Below are 18,809 nucleotides of genomic sequence, written 5' to 3' on the forward strand. Positions count from 1 at the left end.
AAGGATGGTTGATTTACAGTATTATCTGTTACAGGTATACAATACAGTGATTCATATTTTTAAAGGTTATATACCATTTAGAGTTATTATTAAAATTCCCATGATACTTTAAATCATCTCTGGGTTACTGATAATACCTAATACATATCAATGCTATCTAAATAGTTGTAAATACAATGTAAATGCTATGTATATAGTTGCCCTCTCTGCAAATTCATGTTTTGCTTTTTAGAACTTTCTGGATTTTTTTCTATCGAAAGCCTTGGTTCTTCTTTTTATGTTGTAGGCTTTCTGCAACTATTTCTGGTAATCTTTTGTTGTCTGTGCATATTAGTGAATAAGAGACAAATTGATTAGCAAAAATAGGTTGCCTGGGTTCCCTCTGCAGTTGTGTGTCTCTGTCCCCTCTCCTTAGCAGAAGGTCTTTGTATAAGTGGGTTGTGTGTGTTGAACTGTCAGGCTCCCCCTTAAGGTAAGTGCTTCTGCCGGAGTCAGAAAGGGCCATTCTCCTTACTCCCTGCAAATTGCCAAAACAGTTTTACTCTGGCAGTGGAGAACTTTAGTGTATTTCTCTCCTATCCAAAGTTGCTTCTCTCTTTTTGTTTTTCCATATATTTTGTGGAAGTCCAGATTACATCAAGGTCTGCTGTTTTGTTTTGTTTTGTTTTCCTAGGATGCTGTATTCACACTAGCAAATTTTTGGAAGCAAATAGCTCACTTTCTTTAGTGTGAAATTTTAGGCTTTAACCTTGGAATGGGTTGGGGAAGGGGGTGTAGGACTGATCACAAGGGGGCCCAACTGATCCTTCTTTCCTGAATTCAATTCTTTAATTGACAGGAGAGCCTCTCTTCCTCTTTGCATTTATTCATTCTAAAATTTTATTTTCTCTGGATTTAATCCAGTAATTTTCCCTTGCAGGTTTTGAACTGGACTCCTCCTTCTCTTTTATCATTATGATCATATTCAATTTCTACCCTCAAGGGATCTTCACAGTTTCTGAACTGCTGATGGTACAGTTTGCTTTAATTATACCAGTCTTGGTCTTTTTGCTATTCTGATGTTTTAAGAGATTTGGAGAAGAGAGGATGGAGACAAAGCTACAAGCACTTAGGCCGCCATCTTGATCTAATTTGAACAGTCATTTTCTTCTGTCAATTTGACTGAGGCAATAATAGGGCTCACTCTGAGAGACAAGGGGAAAAGGCCTCTTCCAGTTCTGGCTTCTGATTAGTCAAGATTTCTAATAAGGGTGCATTAAGATTGAGAAATCCAGTTATCTGCATGTCAGTGCTTCTGAGAACGCCAAGGTGACAAATAGCAGGCATGATCTCAGAGCAGAAAAACTGTACACAAAAAAGTGCCCCCGTTCGGTGAGCTGATTAGAAAAAGGCACTCCTTTGGGTTGTTGTTGTTTAGTCTATAAGTCATGTCTGACTCTTTGTGACGCCATGGACTATAGACTGCCAGGCTCCTCATGGGATTTTCCAGGCAAGGACACTAGATTGGGTTGCCATTTCCTTCTTCAGGGAATCTTCCCACCCACAGGATGCAGAGCAAGAGGGGACAATACCTTAAGGGTATGAGGTGTCTTTCACAGGTTTCAGAAATGTTCTGAAACTGACTAGTGATGGTTACATGTATCTGGAATTCGCTAAAATCATTGAATTTTATACCTTGAAGGTGTAAATTGTATGGTATGTGCATGTGTGCTCAGCTGCATCTGACTCTTTTGTGACCTCATAGGCTGTAGCCCACGAAGCTCCTCTGTCCACGGAATTCTCCAGGCAAGAATACTGAAGTGGGTTGCCATTTCCTCCTCCAGGGGATCTTCCCACCCCAAGGATAGAAATCAAGTCTTTTATGTTTCCTGCATTAGCAGGAGGGTTCTTTACCATTAGCATCACCTGGGAAACCCTTTAAACACATAGAAAAGTGTAAAGAATTTCACAATGAACACCAATATACTCCCCAGGTAGATTGTACAATTAACATTCTATTATTATATTCCAATAGCTTTATTTTATTCTAACAGTACTGGAAATAGAAATAGGAAAAAGAAGTATCCCATTCACAATAGTGGAAAAGGTATGTGTGAAACATCAACCAGCAAGACAAATAGTCAGTTCAGTTCAGTTCAGTTCAGTTGCTCAGTCGTGTCCGACTCTTTGCGACCCCATGAATCACAGCACGCCAGGCCTCCCTCTCCATCACCAACTCCCAGAGTTCACTCAGACTCGCGTCCATCGAGTCAGCGATGCCATCCAGCCATCTCATCCTCTGTCGTCCCCTTCTCCTCCTGCCCCCAATCTCTCCCAGCATCAGAGTCTTCTCCAGTGAGTCAACTCTTCGCATGAGGTGGCCAAAGTACTGGAGTTTCAGCTTTAGCATCATTCCTTCCAAAGAAATCCCAGGGCTGATCTCCTTCAGAATGGACTGGTTGGATCTCCTTGCAGTCCAAGGGACTCTCAAGAGTCTTCTCCAACACCACAGTTCAAACGCATCAGTTCTTCAGTACTCAGCTTTCTTCACAGTCCAACTCTCACATCCATACATGACCACAGGAAAAAACCATAGCCTTGACTAGACAGACCTTTGTTGGCAAAATAATGTCTCTGCTTTTGAATATGCTATCTAGGTTGGTCATAACATTTCTTCCAAGGAGTAAGCGTCTTTTAATTTCATGGCTGCAGTCACCATCTGCAGTGATTTTGGAGCCCCCCCAAAATAAAGTCTGACACTGTTTCCCCATCTATTTCCCATGAAGTGATGGGACCAGATGCCATGATCTTCGTTTTCTGAATGTTGAGCTTTAAGCCAACTTTTTCACTCTCCTCTTTCACTTCATCAAGAAGCTTTTTAGTTCCTCTTCACTTTCTGCCATAAGGGTGATGTCATCTGCATATCTGAGGTTATTGATGTTTCTCCCAGCAATCTTGATTCCAGCTTGTGCTTCTTCCAGCCCAGCATTTCTCATGATGTACTCTGCATATAAGTCAAATAAGCAGGGTGACAATATACAGCATTGAGTACTCCTTTTTCCTATTTGGAACCAGTCTGTTGTTCCATGTCCAGTTCTAACTGTTGCTTCCTCCCCAAATTTAGCTGTCCCTAGACAAAGGATCAGGAAAGGAGCAACCTAGCAAGACAGAACATTTTAGAAATCTGATGTACTCTAGCCAAACGCCATGGAAAACCTGCGCCCACCCCTCAGCCATGCCACCCTGGGCAGGCTACCTCGAGGCTGCCATCTCATTTTTTCCACCCCAGCGCTCAGTGGAGACCACGTGAGGAGCCCCTCCCTTTCCACTGGGATGGTGTGCAAGGAGACCCTGAGGGGAGTCAGAACTTTCCCACTCATTAGTGTTAGTTCAGGAAGTGCACTGGTCTTGAAACGGAACAACTTTGGTTGACCTGCTGATGTCCCATAGGTATTATTGTAAGAGTGAATAACTCAGACTTTGGGAAACAAACATATCCATCGACAGTAGATCTTTTGAGTTGTTCCTTTTTTGGCGCTCACTAGGCTGCAAGAGGGGTTTCCTCTGAAGGGATAGGTCAGATGTGTTGTCAATTATCCTTGAAACCCAATAAGTCCACGGGAAATCCAACCTTGGTAGGCAGGACTTAACTCGAAGGTTGGGCACTTGCAGCTTAGCGCGACCTTGTGAGCCCTGAGGTTTTTAGATAGAAGTAGATAAAATAACAAATAACAACCAATCCTGTACATCCCCCTAGGACGGTGAGTGAAGTGGCTCCTTTGAGACTGGGTAACGCGGGGAGGGTTTCATGTCTGAATTTACTGACATGGACCTACTTTTTCGGCCAAGAGACCCTAAGTGGTGCCACATTTTTAGTCAAGTTTTCAATTATTCTATATGTTGTCCTTTCGTTCGTTACTCTCAAACTTTTAGAAGAGGGAGATTATAGAGTTACACCTTTTATTAACGTGCAGGATGGAGAATTAAAGGCAAAGTATGTAAGAGAGTATCTGTTAGAAAACTGCCTCCCATAGGTGGGTAGCCCTGATGAGGTCACAATAGAATCTTTAGAGACCTGGCTCAAATCACAAGTGAGCTCATAATTTGGAGAGCCCCCAAGATAGTTGCGGGACAGTTGGAGGGGAGCCTAGTCCTATGCATTCAAGCCAGCGGGGGCTCAAGCCATAGGGGGCTCAAGCCATAGGGAAAAACAGGTGTTTTTTTCTACCTTCCCGCTCTCACGAAGCCATCGTAATTTGAGGTAAGATTTGAAGGGCTAGGTCAGACTTCCAGTTCAAGATGTTTGAACAGATGTGTTTTTTCTCCCCCAAACTAGCTCTCAATGAAAGGAGAGAAATAAGAATAGATCCATAGCCATAGGGAATCACAAGGGAAGGGTATGATTAGTGGGTGGAAATTGTGAGGATTTTCTTGAAGATAGGAAACAAATATGGTAAAATTAGTTGGGAAACCAGTCATTGAATCCATAAGGCCATAGAGATATGGGAGAGGGCAGCTGTAAAACCGAATTTTCTGTTCTTTAACCTAGCTCCCAAATATAGATGATGTCACAGTCACCTGGATCACTGGATGGAAATGACGATGGAGCTGTCCCAGAAGGCAGTAAAAGTGAGGCATTTACTGGTGAGTAAATGAACTTGTAACACTTTAAGTCCAAATAATTGTTAAGAATATGTCTAGGAAGTTTGAGTCAATTACCGAGTTATTCCTGAGAAGATCAAATATAATGAAACCTTTAATAAAAAAATTAATAGCAAGGCGGAAATTAGTTTCCCCTAGAGGGATCAGCTGGAGAAGGCAATGGCAAGCCACTCCAGTACTCTTGCCTAGAAAATCCCATGGATGGAGGAGCCTGGTAGGCTGCAGTCCATGGGGTCGCACAGAGTCCGACACGACTGAAGCGACTTAGCAGCAGCAGCAGAGGGAGCAGGGGATGGTGATCAAGTGGGCATTTCTGCTTTTACTTTGTTGTGGTTGTTTTAGTGAGAATGAACTCATGTAATTTTACAAAAACTTTACAATAAAGTTTGATCATATTTAGGTTGCTAATGGTGTGCACAATCAGTGGTCATTCTGATGGTGGGTGTGTATCTATAACGTTCCTTAACACTAATATAGCTGTCTATCAAAATTTAAATATACCTTCTGCCTGACCCAATTCTATTTCTAATATATCCTCAGAAATACTTCTACACAGGCACAAAGGTCTATGTTACAAGATATTCATTGTTTGTTGTAGCAACAATTGGAAGTAACCAAATGTTCCAAAATAGGGGAATGGTTACATAAAATGTGGTTATGTTTTTATTATGAAATAGTGTGCAGCCCTTAAAAAGAATTAGATAGACCTTCATGTACTGTCATGAAAAGATCTCCAATGTATATTAGGCTTAAAAAGCAAATTGTAGACCTATACATATAGTAATGATACCATTTTAAAAAAAACACTAAAGCTTTCTATTTGTATAAATATATATATATACATAAATACTGAGGAAAGCTATACACAAAACTTAGTGAACAGACACTTCCACTTTTTATCCTGTATTCTTCTATTCTTTGTATTTACAAAATGTTTGTGTGTCATTTGTATAAATAAACAAAACTGAAAGATAAGCATCAATAGAATAGAAATAGTTCATAGAGCTTCCCAACCACTAATAGCTAAAAAAAAAAAAAAAAAAAAAAGGAAAAAGGAAACTCAGTCAGTCCAGCAAAAGTAAGGAAAGGGGAAAAAGAAACAATGAAGTGTGATGATTAGAATTTTTTTCTTAAATGACAGGAATATGTACATCCATAAACAGTTGTGCCTTGGTATCCACTGGGGATTGGTTCCACAATCCTGTCTCTGCACCCCCCCTCCTTCCCCCACCCCCATTCCCCCATCTCCCCCCCATCTGCCACCCACTACCCCTGGAATCCCCAGATGTTCAAGTCTCTTGTTAAAATTGTGTAAGTCTCATGTAAAATGTTGTAGTACAGTCTGAACTCCACATATGCTAATGTGAACTGGCAGATACAGAGGGCTGAATGTACTATGCTGCCCGTAAAAATGGTAAGGTGAATTCTATGAGTACTGACACAAAAAATGTCCATGTATAATATTAAGTGAAATAGTCACAGAACAATTCACACAGTGTGATCTATTTTTTAAAAAAGCAAAAACTCTGTAAATAGCTAAATATATCGAAAAAGATATTTAATTAGAAAACCGTTAAACTGAAGTTACCTTTGGGGATTGGAAGAAGGTGTCACCTTTTTTTGTAGTCAAAGATTGTTGAGACTTGGACATCTCTAAATGTACAACTGATCGTATTACTCTCTTCCCTGCTTGAAGCCCTTCAGTGGGTTACCCATGACCTAATGGATTGAATCCAAATCCTGGAGCATGATGTACAAAGTTCACCATGATCTGAACCCTACCTGATTGTCTTCATCTCCTACCATCCTATTGCATGCCAGTTGCACAGCATATCATGCTTGCATTTGCTTAAATGCACCATGCTTTTCCTCATACTTCCATGTCTTTGTACACATTGTTGCCTTTTTCAGTTAACCTGTAGGTTTCTAGATGGCACCATCCTGATATGACAAATTAAGTGCAGATTTGTAGAATAACAATTCCAAGTCCCCATCTTGTGGACTAGGGAAAGTCTATTCTTCCACAAGGTTGGAGGGCGATTTCTCAAGCTCTGGAGTAATTTTGGGGAATCCATAAGTAATGCATAAATATTCAAAAGATCAGTCCTAGTTGTCATTTGTCATCTCTGCCAGGTATTTATTCTCTAAACTGCTATGCTAGCGTTCAACTGATCATCGCTTGCTGTCTTTATACTTTTTAAAACTTTTTATATATAATTTTAATATATACAAAAGAATATGTGTGACATGTAATTTATGGAGTGTAATAAAACAAACATCCAAGAACCTATCATCAGCTTAAGAACTAGAACACTACCACTGCTTTTTTTTTTTTAACAGGACTTTTTTAAAAATAAATATTTACTTTTGGCTGTGCTGGGTCTTTGTTGCTGAGTCTGGGTTTTCTCTAGTTGCGGAGAACTGGGGCTACTCTCTAGTTGAGGGGCATGGGCTTCTCACCGCAGTGGCTTCTCTTGTTGCAGGGCACAGGCTCTAGAGCCCTCGGGTTTCAGTAGTTGTGGCTTGGGGACTCCAGACCAGGCTCAGTAATTGTGGAAATCTCAACCACTAGACAGCCTGAGAAGTTCCTACTAGAACATTACCAATGCTTTTGAATCTACCTAGATTCTCCACCCTCTTGCTTCCCCTAAGGCAATCCCCTATCATGAGTTTTGTGTTTATTATTTCCTTTCCATATTTTATTTTTATCACATTATATATATATATCCATGAGTTTTCTTATTTTTGAGCTTTTAAAAAAGTATCAAATTGTATGTATGTGATTTGCTTCTTTTCGTGTAACATTCCTGTGATTTATGGATGTAACTATAAGTTATTTTTTAACAATGTAGTATTTTCTTGTGTGAATATACCACATTTAGTCACTCTGTTGAAGAATATTCCCTTGCCATTCTTTGAAATCTGTGTCACAGGTGATACAGACTAGGAACAGAAAATCCTTAGCATGTTTTAAATCATTTTGTTCTTTGTGCCACCACTAAACATTCTCCATATGCCTCTTTTTTAGCACGTAGCATATTTAGGAGCAAGGGTCAGCATTTTTTTTTTTTTCTGTAAAGGACTAGGTAGGAAATATTTCAGGCTCTGCAGGCCATATGGTCTGTTGCAGCTACTGAACTCTGTAGTTTTAGCATAAAAGCAGCCACAGAAAATATGTAGATGAATGAGTATGGCAGTGTTCCAATAAAACGTTCTTTATAAAGACAGGCAGCTGGCTGAGTTTGGTCCACTGGCCATCATTTCCCAAACCCTGCTCAAGTTCATCTGAATTCCTGACCACTATCGTGGTCATAATGTGCATCTGTATCATCTCATTTCTTTTTCATTATCTTATTTCCCATGCCTCATCACACCCTCATCCTGCCCTTTGTGATTCTGAGCTCCTGTAGCTAATGATGAGGCCAACTTTTAAGTCCAATTCCTAAATGAGTGTGACTCAAACCAAGAATTATTATCAATAGCCACAGTTGCAACAGCAAGTAGGGTACAGAAGTAAGGTCCAGTATTAAGAAGCCTAGGAATTGCTATATCAGATTTGAGGCTGGGATGCTGCCTTGATTTCTCTCCTGAGCATTCTGGGGTTTCCAGTAGGACTAAAGCTATTCCCTGAGAACTAGTTTCCTTGCAATTTCCTGAATATGCCTTATTCTCTCTCACCTTCAGGATTTAAAGTGAAAGTGAAAGTTGCTCAGTTGTGTCTGACTCTTTGCCATCCCATGGACTATATAGTCCATGGAATTCTTGAGGCCAAAATACGAAAGTGGGTAGCCTTTCCCTTCTCCAGGGGATCTATCTTCCCAACCCAGGGATCAAACCCAGGTCTCCCACATTGCAGGCAGATTCTTTACCAGCTGAGCCATGAGGGAAGCCCAATGTGCTCCCTGTTTTCCTTCTTTATGCCCCCTGCTCATTCACACTCCCCTTGCCTGGCTAATTCCCACTTCCCTCTGAGATTTACTTTCTCTGAAAGCTATTCTTAACTCCCCAGCCCAACCCTTTCTCCACCCCACAACACCCTACCTTCCTAAGCTGTGCAGAAGTCTCTCCTCTGTGTTCCTATTCCAGTTCAGTCCCTCAGTCATGTCCAACTCTTTGCGACCCCTTGGACTGCAGCACACCAGGCTTCTGTGTCCATCACCAACTCCTGGAGTTTGCTCAAACTCATGTCCATCGAGTTGGTGATGCCATCCAACCATCTCATCCTCTATCGTCCCCCTCTCCTCCTGCCTTCAATCTTTCCCAGAATCAGGGTTTCTTCCAATGAGTCAATTCTTCACATCAGGTGGCCAAAGTATTGGAGCTTCAGCTTCTGCAGTGGTCCTTCCAATGAATAATCCAGATTGATTTCCTTTAGAGTGACTACTTTGATCCCCTTGTTGTCCAAGGGACTCTGAAGAGTCTTCTCCAATACCACAGTTCAAAAGCATCAATTCTTCGGCACTCAGCTTTCTTTATTGTCCAACTCTCACTTCCATATGTGACTACTGGAAAAACCATAGCTTTGACTAGATGGACCTTTCTCAGCAAAGTAATGTCTCTGCTTTTTAATATGCTATCTAGGTTGGTCATTGCTTTTCTTCCAAGGAGCAAGCGTCTTTTCATTTCATGGCTGCAGTCACCATCTGCAGTGGTTTTGGAGCCCAAGAAAATGAAGTATGTCACTGTTTCTATTGTTGCCCCATCTATTTACCATAAAGTGATGGGACCAGATACCATGATCTTCATTTTTAAAACGTTGAATTTCAAGCCAGCTGTTTCACTCTCCTCTTTCACTTTCATCAAGAGGCCCTTTTGTCCCTCTTCACTTTCTGCCATAGGGTGGTATCATCTGCATATCTGAGGTTATTGATATTTCTCCTGGCAGTCTTGATTCCAGTTTGTGCTTCATCCAGCCCAGTATTTCTCATGATGTACTCTGCATACAAGTTAAATAAGCAAGGTGATAATATACAGCCTTGATGTACTCCTTTCCTAATTTGGAACCAGTCCGTTGTTCCATGCCCAGTTCTAACTGTTGCTTCTTGACCTCATACAGATTTCTCAGAAGGCAGGTCATGTGGTCTGGTATTCCCCATCTCTTTAAGAATTTTCCACAGTTTATTGTGATCCATGCAACCAAAGGCTTTAACATAGTCAATAAAGGAGAAATAGATATTTTTCTGGAATTCTCTTGCTTTTTCTCTGATCCAGTGGATGTTGGCAATTTGATCTCTGGTTCTTCTGCTTTTTCTAAAACCAGCTTGAACATCTGGAAGTTCTTGGTTCATGTACTGCTGAAGCCTAGATTGGAGAATTCTGAGCATTACCCTGCTAGAGTGTTCGATGAATGCAGTTGTGCAGTAGTCTGAACATTCTTTGACATTGCCTTTCTTTGGGATTGAAATGAAAACTGACGTTTTCCAGTCTTGTGGCCACTGCTGAGTTTTCCTAATTTTGCTCGCATATTGAGTACAGCACTTTAACAACATCATCTTTTGCTCATTTCACTTTTCACTTTCATGCATTGGAGAAGGAAATGACAACCCACTCCAGTGTTCTTGCCTGGAGAATCCCAGGGACAGGGGAGCCTGGTGGGCTGCTGTCTCTGGGGTCGCACAGAGTTGGACACGACTGAAGCGACTTAGCAGCAGCAGCTCAGCTGGAATTCCATCACCTCCACTAGCTTTGTTCCTAGTGATGCTTCCCTAAGATCCACTTGACTTCACATTCCAGGATGTCTGGCTCTAGGTGAGGGATCACACCATCATGGTTATCTGGGTCATGAAGATCTTTATTGTACAGTTCTTCTGTGTATTCTTGCCACCTCTTCTTAATATCTTCTACTTCTGTTAGGTCCATATCATTTCTGTCCTTTATTGTGCCCATCTTTGTGTGAAATGTTCCCTTGGTATCTCTAATTTTCTTGAAGAGATCTCTAGTCTTTCCCATTCTATTGTTTCTCTCTATTTCTTTGCATTGATCACTTAGGAAGGCTTTCTTATCTCTCCTTGCTATTCTTTGGAACTCTGCATCCAGATGGCTATATCTTTCCTTTTATCCTTTGCCTTTTGCTTCTCTTCTTTTCTCAGCTATTTGTAAGGTCTCCTCAGACAACCATTTTGCCTTTTTGCATTTCTTTTTCTTGGGGATGGTTTTGATCACCGCCTCCTGTACAGTGTCACAAACCTCCGTCCATATTTCTTCAGGCACTCTATCAGATCTAATCCCCTGAGTCTTTGTCACTTCCACTGTGTAATTGTCAGGGACTGTGTTCCTATTACCAGCCTTTATCCACACTGTCCTATAATCATCTTCCTCACCCACTAGGGCATTTGAGAACTGTTTGAGGCCAAGGGTTGTCTTTGTATACTCAGTGACTGGATCATAACTGGTCCTGAGACAAGGTTTGTTCAGTGTTTGCCTGGATTTGACTAGGAGAAGGAGCTGGATTCAACCTCCAGTGAAGATCACCACTGGCTGAGGGTCCAGCCAGGGGATGGGCTGACTTTCTGTAGCCAAATTGCCACTCTCTCCTTGAATGTGCACTGCTTGCTGCTGTGTCCTGTGTACTTGATGATAGCCTGCACTAAATCCAAGAAGCTTGTTCTCCTTTTGGATTTGGCTCACCTCAATAAAGGCATTGTTTCATTATTCCTCATTTTTTTCTCCTAGTGAGTGGGGCTCTGGACATTTTTTTCCTAACTTGTCTATACTTGAAACAATTTTATGGCATATCTCCTTACTAAATTATAAACTATGGGAAGTACTGTATTTGGAGTTAGAGAAAAGCTGGATTTGGTTAAGTCTGTGCTTTTTTGGGCTTCCCTGGTGGTTCAGATGGTAAAGAATCCACCTGCAGTATGGGAGACCTGGGTTGGATCCCTGGGTTGAGAAGATCCGCTGGAGAAGAGAATGGCTCCCACTCCAGTATTCTTGCCTGGAGAATTCCATGGACAGAGGAACCTGGCAGGCTGTAGTCTATGGGGTCACAAAGAGTCACACATGACTGAGAGACTTAAATGTCAGTATTCAAATGTTTGTGACTTTGGCCAGTCATTTTAACCTCCTTCCACAAGCCTGTTTCTCATCTGTAAAATTCGGATGGCACTTGACCTATCTCACAGTGTGGTTATGAGGATAAAATAAGATTGTGTGTGAAAGTGCTTTGGAAAACTGTAAAATCAACTGCAAATGGAATTTTGTATTAGTTCTGTATTCCCTTCTGACATCTAGCACCATGCCTTGCCCAGAGTAGTTTGCTCAATACATTTTTGTTGAATGACCAAATGAATTGGCAAGAGAGATGATGCTATCTGTGGGAATAAAGGACATTTAATAGAATCAGGGAAAACAGATCATTTGGCAATAGAAACATCCATATGGTGAGTGATAATTCAGAAGTTGGGCATTTATGGATAGCTCCAAACCCACATTCCCAATGTCTGCTCTTTGTTTTGCTTTTTTTAAAAAGATGAATTTTCTTTTAACATGACTTTGGCAGCTGAGATAAGCTGTTAAATTTGACTTGAAGCTAAAAATGCAGTCCTTTCAAAGCAGGGTTGGCCCCAGGCAATACTGTGAGGTCAGCAAAATGTACTCTCAGAAATCTTTCCTCCCTTGATGGTAACTTTTCCTCCTACCCACACTGCAGGGCCTGGATAAAGTTCTGTTTACTTCCAAGCACTGAAGACTTTTGTATTATCCTTTGTTTCTAAGAAGCATTCACCTAAAAGGGTCAGGAACTAAGTCTCTCTGGTTAATTTGCATTTGAAAGAAGGATTCCTAGAGATGGACTATTTTTATCAAAAAGAATAAATCAATAGTTGTGAAATTTCAGGCATTAAAAGAAATACAAAGGGTTATCAGCCTCATTCAGATCACTGTGGTACTTATTTCACCTACTGCTGTGGTCTCAATCCTGGAGTTATTTAGAATCACCCAGAGAACTTCTTAAAAATACTGATAATTGAGATTTCATTCCATTGGACTAGGTTTAGTCAGTCCAGTTGCTCCGTTGTGTCTGACTCTTTGCGACCCCATGGATTGCAGCACACCAGTTCTCCCTGTCCATCACCAATTCCCAGAACTTGCTCAAACTCATGTCCATCGAGTCAGCAAAGCCAACCAACCATCTCATTGTCTGTGGTCCCCTTCTCCTCCTGCCTTCAGTCTTTCCCAGCATCAGGGTCTTTTCAAATGAGTCAGCTCTTCGCATCAGGTGGCCAAAGTATTGGAGCTTCAGCTTCAACATCGGTCCTTCCAATGAAATTTCAGGATTGATTTCCTTTAGGATTGACTGGTTGGATCTCCTTGCAGTCCAAGGGACTCTGAAGAGTCTTCTCCAACACCACAGTTCAAAAGCATCAATTCTTACCCACTCAGCTTTCTTTATGGTCCAACTCTCACATCCAAACATGAAAAGTGAAAGTGAAAGTCACTCAGTTGTGTCTGACTCTTTGCAACCCCATGGACTACACAGTCCATGGAATTCTCCAGGCCAGAATACTGGACTGGGTAGCCTTTCCTTTCTCCAGGGGATCTTCCCAACCCAGGGATCGAACCCAGGTCTCTTGCATTGCAGGCAGATTCTTTACCAGCTGAGCCACCACATGACTACTGGAAAAATCATAGCTTTGACTAGACGGACCTTTGTCGGCAAAGGAATGTCTCTGCTTTTTAATATGCTGTCTAGGTTGGTCATAGCTTTTCTTCCAAGGAGCAAGATTCTTTTCATTTCATGGCTGCAGTCACCATCTGCATTGATTTTGGAGCCCAAGAAAATAAAGTATGTCACTGTTTCCATTTTTACCCCATCTATTTGCCATGAAGTGATGGGATCGGATGCCATGATCTTTGTTTTTTGAATGTTGAATTTTAAGCCAGCTGTTTCACTCTCCTCTTTCACTTTCATCAAGAGGCCCTTTAGTCCCTCTTTGTTTTCTACCATAAGGGTGGTGTCATCTGCATATCTGAGGTTATTGATATTTCTCCTGGCAGTCTTGATTCCAGCTTGTGCTTCATCCAGCCTGGTATTTCGCATGATGTACACTGCATATAATTTAAATAAGCAAGGTGACAATATACAGCCTCGATGTACTCCTTTCCTAATTTGAAACCAGTCTGTTGTTCCATGTCCAGTTCTAACTGTTGCTTCTTGACCTCATACAGATTTCTCAGGAGGCAGGTCAGGTGGTCTGGTATGCCCATCTCTTTTAAGAATTTTCCACAGTTTATTGTGACCCACACAGTCAAAAGCTTTAACATGGTCAATAAAGCAGATGTTTTTCTGGAATTCTCTTGCTTTTTCAATGATCCAATGGATGTTGGCAATTGATTTCTGGTTCCTCTGCCTTTTCTAAATCCAGCTTGAACATCTGGAAGTTCTTGGTTCACACACTGTTGAAGCCTGGCTTGGAGAATTTTGAGCATTGCTTTGCTAGCATGTGAGATAAATGTAATTGTGCAGTAGTTTGAACATTCTTTGGCATTGCCTTTCTTGGGGATTTGAATGAAAACTGACCTTTTCCAGTCCTGTGGCCACTGCTGAGTTTTCCAAATTTGCTGGCATATTGAGTACAGCACTTTCACAGCATCATCTTTTAGGATTTTCAATAGCTCAGCTGGAGTTCCATCAACTCCACTAACTTTGTTCATAGTGATGCTTCCTAAGGACTAGGTTCAGACCTGGGCATAGGTGTTTTGGGGGAACCTCTGATTTAAACCTAAATTGGCCCTGCTTTTGAGAGAAGGAAAAGCTGAATGCCATTGGAAGATTAAACCTTAAAGTAGGATGGAGGTAGAAAGACTCAACTCCATAATAAGCAAGTACCTGGTAGCACCAAAGGAAGTAGTCTGTGACTGATTTGTCCCCCACTCCCAAACCCCCAGGGGAAACTGCCTGGCCCTGTTAGTCCTTAAATCTACTTTCCAGATGGTTCACAGGTAGGACAGTGCATAAAATTTCTGAAACAAGGGGATAAATACTCTAATGGTTGCTATACCCAAGTCAGTAAATCTTCAGTTGATAACTTTAGAAATGATATAACATAGAAACGATCTTGTTTTTAAAAATGAGATGTGTCATTTATTTACATTTTACTGAACATCATAGATTCAGCATTTGTAATTAAGTTCCTTGCTTTATAAAGCAATTCCAGGATGGGCAAAGGGTGAATACACAGTGTATAGTTGGAGCATCATTGCTTAAGCTTTGGCCTCCTCAGTCATCCCCCAGCAGTCCCTTGTTGCTGATAGCATAACAAAGCCCTTATTATGATAAAATTTTTACTATGTCACCATTGCTTGGTTTGACGCATCTGTATTTCTCTCCTTCAAAGATCGTCCTTCAGAAAAATGGATAAAGAACACGCACCACCTTTTCCCCAGAAGTTGTCTTTTCTGGACACATTCTTAAACAAGGCTTGCTGCAGAAACATGTTTCTGAGCAAGCACTGTCTGCTGTTTTTAAGGAAAATCCCACCCATGAATAACAAGGCTTCAAAGAGTGACTATTCACTGACAAGCCCCTCCTCAGAGATGTCTAGAGAAGAACCCAAACCAAGCACCCTGGGGAATCCCTGTGATCAAAAAAGGAAAACTGCTTACACTCTGCCTTTTTAGAGAGATGCCTACAGAAAAAGAGGGATGGACATTAGATAGTTCTTTCTTTATTTGTATCTCTTCCTTTATGCATATATTTACCTTTATAAATAGCTACAGATTTATTTATTTACTTGATTAAAAGAAGGCCGGTAATAATTATACTTCATCTGGCGGTATTAAGTTTAATTAATGTTTCTAAGGTATGAGTTGAACTCACAAGTTGAAAGATTCTGTGTACAGAATATGTGTACAGTGCCCAATTGGGTTTAATCTGATAATGCCATAAATGTATGGTGTCTACATTGCACAACTTTATTATTGTGGTTTCATTGAGTTAACCATGAAAAACGTATTTTACTGTTGAGAATGTCTTTAATATTTGTTGACAAACATTTCGGTAGACACCCAGGTGGCGCTAGAGGTAAAGAATCCACCTGCCAATGCAGGCGACACAGGAGACAAGGGTTTGAGCCCTGGGTCGGGAAGATCCCCTGGAGGAGGAAATGGCAACCCACTCCAGTATTCTTGCTTGGGAAGTCCCATGGACAGAGGAGCCTGGTGGGCTACAGTCCATTGGAGTCACAAAGAGTTGGACATGACTGAACATGCACACATGATTGTATGTTTTGGTTAGCCCCAATTAGTTGATTCTTGACATCAAAGATATTTTACAAAGCAACGTGGGTTTTTCTTCCTTTTAAATTGGTCCAAAGTTCCAAAAAGACACAAAGTTCTAGTCGTCATACATTACACAGTAATATCTAAGTTGGTTTGTGCCACAAAATGTAAATGTTAAATTTTTTAAATTACATAAATTACATATCCATACTAAGATGTGCTAAATATGTAAGAATCGACCTGGACAAAATTAAGGTTGTAAAATGTCAAAAGGAAGATTTTTATTAATCAAAAAGAAAAAATATTTTCCTCTAAATCTCACTTAAGGATATTTCTCGGAAAACTTAACTAGTAGGTTAGCTACGGGGTCATTCAAAGTGAGCCTAGAGCTCAAGAGCCAAGTATCTGTGCTTTCAGAGCTAACATGTAACACGGAAGACTGAAGGGCTTAGATAACCACGTCAGATTGGGAGCTATTATTACAACCACATAGTTGAATATTAACAGGACTCGGCTATCCTGTATGTTAGCATAAAAGTTTATCTTTGTATGGCACTAAGATTTGTAATTTTTTAAATAGCTAGCACTTCCATACATCCTTCTAAGGAATATAATTACCTGAATTGGAACATGGCCTACTTTTTTTTTTTTTTTTTTGGTCTTGAAAGGTCCCTGGTTAAACTGCAAATCCTCCTAGAAACGGTACCACTTTTGAGCTATTATCAGTTGGCCCATCTATATAACCTTCTAAGGAATATAACTACATAAATGAGAATGACCTTTATCATTTAGTCCTGAAAATTGCCCAGTTAATCTTCCCTGATGAAGACATGGTGTTATTTTATTCTCATTCAATGAAATATTCAACTCAATAAGTATTTACTCTGTATTTATAGTTGTTCAGCACCATGTGAAATGTGAGACTCAATAAGGGAGGGTTTAATATTTTGGGACACCTTCCCTGGCCTTAAGAGCTTACGTGTCTCATATTGGGCAGGAAGAACAACAGAGCACATTCAAAACAAATAGGAGCCCAGTCTTTCCCCTTTGAGGCCTCTTATCTCTCTTCTCTGTGGCCCTGGGCCCTAAGTTCCATTAGAGCCTTGCTTTCAGCCTGTTGTCATCAAACCGCACACAGCTGGATAGTGGCCCAAGGTGGTACCTTTTCTAGGAGGATTTGCTTTTTAATGAAGGACTTTTTAAGACAATAAAAAGTGGAACTGTGTAAACAAAATTAGAAACTGACTTATTCTTAGGATTCTGATTTGTCTGTCTCAAACTATACAATACAAACTGCTTTTATTCCCTCACAATCCCATTACTACCCTGCTTTTAAAAGCCCAGTTTGGTCTCCATACTGTCTACTTGGGCCTGCAGGGTAGACTCCAAAATTTTTTACTTCACCTGCCAGGCATCCTTGAGCCTCATCTTTCTTACTTCCAACCAGACATACTATTTTCCAGCCTCACTGCATTTTTCTTATTTCCATAAAGAGGCCAGGTCGTTTCACAGCTCCCTGCTTTGCCCCTGTTTCCACTGCCCAGGGTGCCTTTCAGTCCTCTCCCCTCGTCTTTTTGGCAGCTCCCTCTTTGAGACCCAACATAAACTTCAATTCCTCTGTGAAGCTCAAACTATTCTAGACTTCTCTCAAATGTCTTTCACCTGTTCCCACGGAACTTTGTACGTTGGTTATAGTACTGTTATGGAAACTTAATTTTGAAACTCTTCTCCCACTGCTTCTCAGTGACAGGACCTGGTATTGTGTCTGGCATACGAAGTGTTTCGGTACATGCTCCTTGAATGTTTCTGTGGTTAGGAAGAGCAACAGGTTGGGAAATTTAGTTTTGTTTGCCAGGTTCTCCTACCTCCCCTTCCCCAATACCCTCGGGTTAAAGAAAAACTCCGAACAAGGGATTTACGTGGCTTATTGTTGTTAATATAACCAAATTTAAAGGTTTGTTTTCAGGATTAATGTTTTAAAATTTGGGCTTGTGCACTATATTGGTAGAAAACATTGACTTTTACCGATATTGCTCTCTTAAAATGTCTGGAGAAATAACATGAACCAGGATTTCGTAAAAAGAAGTGGCTTTGTTTAGTCTGTAAATTACCGACCGGGTTAACGGCTGATGGGAGTTGGAGCTGGGATTGGCCCTAGGAATTGTGCTAGAGGGACGTGTTAGTTACCTTCCTGTTTCTTGGCCTTAAAATGCACCCTTTTAACTCTAGCCAGCCATCTTAGAGAATGCTTCCGGTAGGGTAGGAAGGTAACAGGATTTGCATGTATGTTACTGAGAAAAGTATGAAAACTCAGTATTGAGTCAGCACTGTCCTTGACATGAAAGAGAAACAATGTATAGCTCAACTGAATGAAACACTCATTTATCTTCTTTGTATCTAAGCTCTTTTCCTTTTCCTGTCCTATCTTAACATCTTGACATCCTCCCTAGCATCAGGCATAATGGCATGACTATGTTTTCCTCCATTTCGAGGTACTCCTCTCGCCTTGCAACCCCTCCTTATTCCTTTATCTCTTTCAAAGTTTCTATTCTCCGTTCCTTTACTTTTACTCCCTCCCTCCCTCTTATTTTCCCAGCTAGCTCACCCCGCCCCTCACCGTCACCACCTTCCCTCCCCTGCAGACTCCTTCCCGCTCCTGCTCCCGCCACCACCCCTCCCTGCCCGCCTCGCATTCTGGAAGCTCCAATCCGGAGCTCCGAAGGTGTCTCGAAGGCCCGCCCCCTCCTTCCTTTCCCCTTCTCTGCCCCCCCTTCTCCCTCCCCCCCCCCCAAGTCCTGCAGACCTGGGGGCTTCGGGATCTGGGCGCTATGAAAAGTGTCTGCCCAGTCACTTCCGGTAAGGGCGTTGCGGTGCGAAGCTTCCCGCGGGACCTTTTAGGAGAGGGTGGGAGTGATCGGTGGGCCGGGGGAGGAGAGTGTTGCCTAGGA

At 41.3% G+C, this 18,809-nt stretch overlaps 1 protein-coding gene across 1 annotated transcript in view; it reads left to right on the top strand.

Moving 5' to 3' along the window:
• The first annotated feature begins 18,674 nt into the window (after positions 1-18,674).
• CUL4B (cullin 4B) overlaps positions 18,675-18,809 on the top strand; it is a 29,955-nt gene continuing 29,820 nt past the window's right edge. Inside the window, exon 1 of the mRNA XM_052663049.1 lies at positions 18,675-18,717. Within this exon, the coding sequence (XP_052519009.1) occupies positions 18,690-18,717 (28 nt within the window). The 5' untranslated portion in view covers positions 18,675-18,689. The remainder of the gene's footprint in view (positions 18,718-18,809) is intronic.

This window comes from Budorcas taxicolor, chromosome X (genome assembly GCF_023091745.1).
Source record: "Budorcas taxicolor isolate Tak-1 chromosome X, Takin1.1, whole genome shotgun sequence".
NCBI lineage: Eukaryota > Metazoa > Chordata > Mammalia > Artiodactyla > Bovidae > Budorcas > Budorcas taxicolor.